This window comes from Mytilus galloprovincialis, chromosome 6, assembly GCF_965363235.1.
Source record: "Mytilus galloprovincialis chromosome 6, xbMytGall1.hap1.1, whole genome shotgun sequence".
Classification (NCBI taxonomy): domain Eukaryota; kingdom Metazoa; phylum Mollusca; class Bivalvia; order Mytilida; family Mytilidae; genus Mytilus; species Mytilus galloprovincialis.
This window is the reverse complement of record NC_134843.1, coordinates 9457955-9466812: the sequence shown is the minus strand read 5'-3', so window position 1 is coordinate 9466812 and position 8858 is coordinate 9457955. Positions and strand designations below refer to the sequence as shown.

Below are 8858 nucleotides of genomic sequence, written 5' to 3'. Positions count from 1 at the left end.
GTTTTGTGTTTTATTTGTTTATTCATTATATATTTGCCGTTAGTTTTCTTAATTGAATTTTTTCATATTTTTCCTGTCGATGCTTTTTGACCATATGGTTTTGATTTTTCTAATTGTTGAATACAAAAAAGCTTACATCTACTTCATTTTAACTTTGGTGGATAGTTGTCTCATTGACAATCATACCATATCACCTTATTTTTATAATAACCCCCTTAAATGTTATTAGACCAATCAAAATGAAATTTATCAAGATACAAAACAATTTTTATTTCGATCATTAAGACAATTTTAAGACTACAATTGTTCATGTAACATCAACGTATGCTCTAAAAATAATCATAGTATTATTTTTCAAATATAACATTCAATCCATTTTGATATTTATGTTTTCAAAATCACCAATGCATATCTATTTTTAATTTTGTCATTGACTGTAAATAAACCAATCACAAGACAATGTCGATCGTTATTGACTGTAAATTAACCAATCATAAGACAGTGTCGATCATGCTACTTTTATCTAATGTAATTTCTGTTGATTCTGATTCCTTTATTTGAGATACAAGGTCTGAGAAATAAGACTTTCGTTTTGCTTCTAAGTGACTGTTCATTTTCTTCCATTTAGAAGAATCCATCAAAGCAATTATTGATACTCTTTTTTGTTCCTTTAACGCTTTTCTGCGATTGCAAACAGGCAAACTAAGTAACATTTTTAACTTAATTCTAAATGTCTTGTTGATCCAACAATAAACCATAGGATTGATACCTGTATTGCTGATTGCTAGCCAATGAAAACACAGCCACATTATGTGAGCAAACATATCATCATATAATGCTGGATTAAGATCGCCAATAATGGTCATTATATGAATTGGAAGCCATGTGATTGCGTAGACAGATACCACGATGAATAACATTTTCAAACTCTACAATAGAAAAGATGTCATTAGATAACTTATGCAATCTGCCAAGTAATTTAAGATCAAAGAAAAATAATATTGTACAATAAGTTCTGAACAGTCGTCTCCTTTTTCTATTCTTTTTTAAACTATAAATAGTCTATCATGGAAGTTTTAATTATGTAATGAGGCTTGATAATAAGGTCAACGAGTTTGTTTTTTAAGCAACAGGCTATAAACTCTCATATGTTCAGTGTTATTTACGCAACAAAAAAAACCCGTTATACTTTTAAGGAAACCTAATGGAAGAATTAATAAATTTTCGATGATATGTAGCTCATACAGAATGCTGTTATAAAATAAAATGAAACAAAAGATGCGATTATTGTATTCCTGATATTACTACATAGAAATAGATATTTCCCCAGTACAATTTATAATTTATACAAATATGCTGAACTTTATTTTTTTAAGGAATCATAAAAATTGCGGCATTTAGAAATAATATAAAATTGTTTAAATGTCATCATTTTAAAAAGAAAAAGAAAAAAATAAAAATGATGTTGACGCGGCGCTTTTAGATTCTCCACAGTCTATATGTGCATTTTTCAAATCACGTTTCATTACTGAAAGCCTACCTATTGAAAGAACACAGATTTGTATAGGCAAAGGGCCGCCGATTTCACTGACATGACGTCATGGAACAGATATCTGAGGAAAGACCATGCTAAGGCTGGAAAAAAATGTACTCTATACAATTTTAAAGACCAAACAGCCTATTCATTTCTATCAGTGATTTTTCCTTCAAATTTTGTGTGAAGATGTTGCATGATATGAGGAATAAAATATGATGAAAAAAATTGGGGGTCACCGACTTAGTTTTGTCACTATAGCAACCTCAGTTTCGTGTTTTCCCGAATATTAACATAATATTTGCTTGTTATCTAAACTCTCAAAAAAAATGCTTTATGTCAAACCTACAAGCATAATTCTTGTTTCACGTTAAACAGTACATTTGTATCTTTCAAATACAGGTTGAACAGTTTAAGGCTCATATTTATTTGTTCTTTAAAAATATGATTTATTTCATTGCCGCCAAAAATTAGACGTAAAACTGAAAAAAGTTCCCAGTATTAAAAAATATCTACCAGTGATTTCTTCATATAAATTTAAAGAAGGAAAGTGCTATATGTACTCTTCAAAATAAAGCAAAAAAAAGTGTATGTCACCGACCTTTCAAAAAAGTTATGAGTAATTTTGATGTTTTTTTTCTCGTTCGTTTTGAAGAAAAGAGTTGTCTTTCTTCAGAACATTGCATCTGACGTCATAGTACAAACTTTCCTTGCTGGCGCTCTATTTGAAAAAAAAATCGCAAATTCGACGTTTGAAACCCACATTTAAATTTCTAAGAATAACAACTATATTCACCTACTTTATTATCCGGTAATACAAGAGATTAAGCATGTATCAGTTTCAGATCTTTATGATGTTATTGCCGCACAATATAAATCTTCAGAAACACCATCCGTCGGAATGTAAAATTTTTTGAAATAACCTTTCACGCCGCTTTTTTATAAAAAGTCTATTTTTGTCCTCTGTCCCACATAAGCAAAATTATTGAAAATAAAAAAAGAAATTAAAGATGGCACTGGTTAACTTACAGAGTATTTGACTATACCAGACTAAATGTGCTTGTTTCTTTTTCGCGTCAATTTCAGAAGTTTGCCGTAACGAACTCATTCGGTACTGTTGAAAGACGGACATACAAAAGCATTGACGGAGTTCTTTATACCATTATTTTTCCCGACTAAGACGAACGTTTAGAGATTATTGCATCGAGTTTGTTAATTCATTATTTTTGAATATTTAAGATATAAGGAAATTAAAATTATAGGTATAATATAGGAATGAAAGTTTTGATTCTAAAACATTATGCATCTATCTTAAAATACAATCCTTTTATTACTACCTCACGTGTTTTCAATAAACGAGACAGTAAATATAAAATACAAAAAAAATTTGATTCAAAAAATAATTTTCTTTTGAAAACTACAAAGAAAGATTTTTCCAACCGGATAAAATATAATCAATCTAAATTGCTCATTTTGGAAATTAAAACAAAGAAAAGGTTGTTGCCGGAATTGAAAATCGAAATTTGTTTTCAATCTTTCTGGTCACAGTTGTAGCTAAATGAAAGGGAGCGATTTTATGTAAGATATTATTCTTGGAGCAATCGTTTTTGTCATAAGTTAAATTTACAACAATTTAGTTTTAAACACTGAAAATTTGATTTTAATTCACATTCGCTGAGTATTAGTTTTATTAATATTGTTTTGCCTTACAGCCAATTTCCTAATGCATGTATGGTAAAACTTTGGTTGGCTTCCTTGCTTTGTTTGTATTAATGTTTACTCAAGCTCTGTAATTAAGATTGACATCTTTATATATAGGTATGTAAACCTGTATATATGCTATTTAATTCAATTGGACGTTATCAAAATATAATTATACAAAATATACAAACAAAGCAAGCAGGCAAACCAAAGTATTGATCTACATACATTAGGAAATTAGCTGTAAGTTTCAGTGAGATTATACGATATGTTTATCAATTCTACTTAAGACAATTTGAAATGCAACAAATGACAAACAAAAATGACCCTTTGCCATCATTTTATTTTTACTATAAGATTTTTTCAAATAAGCAATATAAATACATTCTAATTTCATTGCAAGATCGGACATTATTTTACGAGAATCATCCAGACAACAGTTACATGAACATGCTGCCAGTATGTCCAAAATTGACACTAAAATCAGAACGATCATTGCATAAGGAACATGTTTACTAAGTTTTAAGTTGATAGGACTTCAACTTCGTCAAAAAAAAACTAGCTTGACCAAAAACTGTAACCAAAAACTTCAACCTGAAGCGGGACAGACGATCGAACAAACGGATGCACAGACCAGAAAACATAATGCCCATAAATCGGACATAAAAATAATTTTCACCTAACCTGTACACAATCGGCGCAAACGAAAGACAAAATCAACACAAGTGAAGAAGAAAATCCGTGAAAAACGCGAAATCGGACGTTATAATTTGACGTTTTTCCATTGCTAGAAACAACGTCATAGAGCTTTTATGTCACTACCAAGTTGCGTTAGCTGATGCGCATAAACAATAGGCTGTTTGGTCTTTAAGTCTACTTCTTAAAATTAAGGTAACAATATGTAAGGATTTTTCTATCTAGATATCAATTTGTAAGTCTACAGCGTTTCTATCTTTTACTTATTTTACAAACCTTTCTTTTAGAAGATGCAATTCTTCTATCCCGTTTTTTGTCAGCCTCTCCTGGAATAGTTTTGTTCCAAATCATGTATCCAATGTGGACGTATGCGCATATCATTATAAGTAAGGGCATGAAATACTGTAGTAATAATATCATGATGTTGTAGATGAATCGTAATTGGTACATGCTCCATACTTCAATACAAATTCCTTTTGATCCTGGTTCATACGGCAAATAGTAGATTTGAGAAAAGATGGCTGTTGGCAAAGCAATAATACATGCAGAAACCCAAAGCAGAAGAACAAGCAATCTAGCTGCTCTTTTAGTCATTCTCTTATGGAGTGGTTTAGAAATAACAAAATTCCGATCACATGTTATGGCTATCATTGAAAATGCCCTTTGCAGAAATACCACTAATTGAAGATATTGCATAACAGGGCACATGAATGATCCAAGCACCCAATACTGATAAATCATATTACTGAGAATAGTAGTTGGAATGCTGAAAATAGTCGTCAGAACGTCACTAATAGATAGACTTGCAAGAAAAAAGTTCGTCACTGTATGTAACGCTTTCATATCGCATATGGTGTAACAAACAACAATATTCCCGCCAAAACTAACGACAACTACAATGCCGTATAAGAGCAGCATGAGAATAACAAATGATAACGGTAGCGGATTAATTTCGAAAAAATCATCTTCTGTTCTCGTTTGATCACCAAACAAATCTTGGTCCCAAAAAGATATATTCAAAAATGTCGAGTTACAGCCAACACAAGGAATTGCATGACTTTTGGTTAAGTTAGACGTAGACATTCTTCGTTTCCTTTTCCTACTTTTAATACGACTTCTACTTTCCAGATGAGTTTAGGAATAAAAGTCTATATTTGAAAAATAATCAGCTTTTAAACTGTGTTGACTAAAACCTTGAAGTTCACTGTTTGAAAATTGATCGACAAAAGGTGTAAATTGAAACATTTATCCAAATGTCAAACCCTTTCAATATACTTTTGATGAAGGCAAATGTAGTGAATCTATTTTCAAATCTCATAAACCGACAAAGACGATGCAAATTAATGTAATGAAAGCTAAGGAAAATCCACGAACTCCTTAAAGAGGAACGAAAGATACCAGAGGGACAGTCAAACTCATAAATCGAAAATAAACTGACAACGCCATGACTAAAAATGAAAAAGACAAACAGACAAACAAAAGTACACATGACACAACATAGCCCGAAATCCGCCTCTGGTTTTGTATATATTTCCTGTAATTGCAGTTTAAGGATTTGCCAAAAAAAAAAATTAAACTAAGAATAAGCAACACGAATCTTAAAGGAGCAACACCATCAACATGGTATATGAATCGCCTGCTACACATGCATCATCAACACTCGACCAATTAATCTGTCGCAATCAAGAAAAGGACACAATCGATAAAATAATAGACTGTTCTCGTATCTAGAAATCAAAGACAGCAAAATGTGTCGGGCATCCGTTACGACCCAAACATATTGTACCGGCAATTCATAATGGTAGCCGTAAAACAAATGTAACGTCAACTTCATTCGTTGTTTATTATAACCCAGTTTAAGCAGATATGATAAAAGCAGCACATCATGAAGACCGTATAATCTGAACACCCACGAGCGTAACGTATTATTTGAGATGTGTAAAGAATAAGCGACGGGGCAGAGAATATGTAGCTGCTGAGAAGTGGGATGTCAACATTGGAAACGTTTGTCATAGAAGTCGTCCATCTGTGTCAAATAAATAAAAAGGTGAATATATGAAGTATACCATCTGGTTTCGGTAGTATTCTTAATTTCAAGTTAACTTGGATAATTGGTATACAAACACTCGCTGAAATGCCGGTTGGTGACCGACAGGACATCACCAAATATATCTGAAAGAGACATTTAAGAACACTGTTTTTTTTTTACTCTGAAAAGGTTCTAGTATATAAATTCCTATTCATACACGTGCACAAGAAGAACTCTTAATGAGCACAGAAAAAAGTAAAATTACAAAAATACTGAACTCTTAGGAAAATTCAAAACGGAAAGTCCCTAATCAAATGGCAAAATCACAAGCTCAAACACATTGTTATGTTTGCTTGCCTTGTCTTTTGTTTTTGTTTTTTTATTGTTTTGTTGTTGAATTTTAATCAAAGATGTTCTTCTACCACTGTTTTTGGGAGTGTCGTTCCTCTTGAAGTGTCTTTAAGTCTCGCTTGAATTGCTTTACATAAGTGACTTTGGGGCCTTTTGTAGCTGACTATATGGTATGGGCTTTTTCTTAATGTTGAAGATCGTACGGTGACCTATAGCTGTTATTTCTGTGTTATTTGGTCTCTTGTAAAGAGTTGTCTCATTGACAATAATATATACCTATTTTTTCCCAACTTAGGATACAATTTTAAAAAATGCATTTTTTGATTATACAGTGATGATTGACATTTTGTTTAGTATGATTGTTTTGTTGTGTTCAATTCAAAGATAAAACAAATGTTTACTTTACACATTTTGTTAAGTTTGTTTAGCTCTTATATTTTGTTATGCTTGTTTGAATATGATAATTTGTGTAGTTTAGACTATTTACCGGATTTGTTATCACATAATCAACACAACGGGTGCCGCATATGGAGCAGGATCTGCTTACCCTTCTGGAGCACCTGAGATCACCCCTAGTTTTTTGGTGGGGTTCGTGTTGTTTATTCTTTAGTTTTCTATGTTATGTCGTGTGTGCTGTTGTTTGTTTGTCTTTTTCATTTTTAGCCATGGCGTTGTCAGTCTGTTTTAGATTTATGAGTTTGACTGTCCCTTTGGTATCTTTCGTCCCTCTTTTAACGATAGCATAGTGATTAAGTCTTCAATACTTAGTATTGAGAACCTTTTTTCATTTGTCTATACATAAACAATAACAAATTGTAAGCTTGAAATCATCTTTATAAATTGATTGCAATAGCTTATCATCAATGTTTTCATCTGTTGAAATTTACTGAATTTCCCTCAAATCCATTTTCTAATCATTTTATAAAAATCAAATAGTAAAAATATTAAACTTCGTGGGAAATTCAAACCGAAAGTCGGTAATCAAATAATAAATTCAAAAGCTGAAACACCTCGAACGAATCATATTCCTGACATGGTGCAGGCTTTTTTATGTAGAAAACTGTCGATTTAACCTGGTTTTATAGCTAGCTTATTCTCTCGCTTTTATGACAGTCATATCAAATTCAATTATATTGACAAATATGTGACGGTTAACAAAACAAGCAGACATAAAAGGTAAAAATGTCAAAAATAGGGGTACAGCAGTCAACATTGTTTTTTTTAATTGTAATCACTATAAAGGAACGTAACACCACTTCTTATCGTGTATGAGCCTGGCATTCTGACCCAATCTAAGACTTCGAGCAGCGAACCAGGATCCCAGGCTAACCGTGTATTGAAACAAGCCCCGCCTACTAAACTACTATGGAATATACAAGGTCTCCATGAGGTTATTATTAACCAATCGTATGCCTAGAAGTGTTATGGAGGTATGATTAGAAGTTTTGTCTACCCATGAAAACAATCATTTCCCGAGGGCATTGACGACATAAACATAAATAAAAAGAACCAATCAAATGATTATTAATGATGTTTTTCTGTTTTGTTTTTTTATGTCTGAGAAATTTCAAAACATGAGAATGCCTGAATTATCATGTTTTTTTCAAACTTTCAAAACGTTGTGTTCATTAGGATGGTGGGAATGTATGGAAAGTGGGGATCTTAATCAACATCAATAGAATTTTTTAATAATTTGTCATGTCATTTTATCATGCTTTTTCCAAACTATAATAAAAAGTATGGCTTACCGGATTGGTAAAAATTGTCTGATTTTGTATAGATTATGTATGGAAAATACATTTTGAGGGTGGTAACGGGTGTATTTTCATGACGCGTAACGGTTAAAAACATTGCCAAACGACGATATCGGTAAATTTTGCTGCATAACGATAAAACGCACACTTTCAATTTTAGACGATAAAAAATCGATTGATTTTGACGAATCACGAAAATGAACGTTTGACGCCTGGCGGTCAAGGGCTTTCCGACCCTCAATTTTATGTGATAAAAAGAAACCTACACTGTTACACTATAGAAGTTTTAGATAAAATGTGAGAAGACAGTTCTTTAAGTATGCTTTTAGATATTAGTAAAGATAGAAATAAGGTTTTCTTGCTACAAGACAAAATAGGTTCATTCGATTCACAACACTCTCTAGACTCTATTTTACAAATTATTTCATCTGAGTTATCTCACCTATTTGTGGCAAAAATGAATAAACAAACGTAATGTGAGGTTTATTTTAGAAAAAAACAGCCGTGAATATGATACGACACATAATTTTCAAAATATTTACCTGTACATGAAAATCTTTCTATTCTAAAAAATCGCATATTTCATTAAGATCAAGACCAATTGACATCTGATTCTTCAAAATCTAAGATGGAAGAAGACACACCAACCAACCTTACCGTACGTTACGTCCTACGATGTAGTTCAAACCTTGTGATTTTTGTCATTTAGCCTAAAGAAGTTTACACCTTAGTTTTCTTTATAATTTTAGATTCATATACGAACAATTTTAGTAAGGTTTATTATTAATCATGT

At 31.8% G+C, this 8858-nt stretch overlaps 1 protein-coding gene across 1 annotated transcript; it reads right to left on the bottom strand.

The window, feature by feature from the left end:
* Positions 1-491: 491 nt before the first annotated feature.
* On the bottom strand, positions 492-5047 carry LOC143078504 (RYamide receptor-like). The gene is made up of 2 exons (XM_076253366.1): positions 4208-5047; positions 492-929 (listed from the first exon to the last, which is right to left on the bottom strand). The coding sequence occupies exons 1-2, from the start codon at positions 5012-5014 to the stop codon at positions 492-494; spliced, it is 1245 nt and encodes a 414-aa protein (XP_076109481.1). The 5' UTR covers positions 5015-5047.
* Between the last annotated feature and the right edge of the window lie 3811 nt (positions 5048-8858).

Bases quoted from the DNA above. Each gene is read 5' to 3' on its own strand.
- LOC143078504 (XM_076253366.1), bottom strand. From the start codon at position 5,014: ATGTCTACGTCTAACTTAACCAAAAGTCATGCAATTCCTTGTGTTGGC. The intron at 930-4,207 runs GTTTGTAAAATA...TTTCTATTGTAG, and splicing joins TTGCATCTTCTAAAAGAAAG to AGTTTGAAAATGTTATTCAT.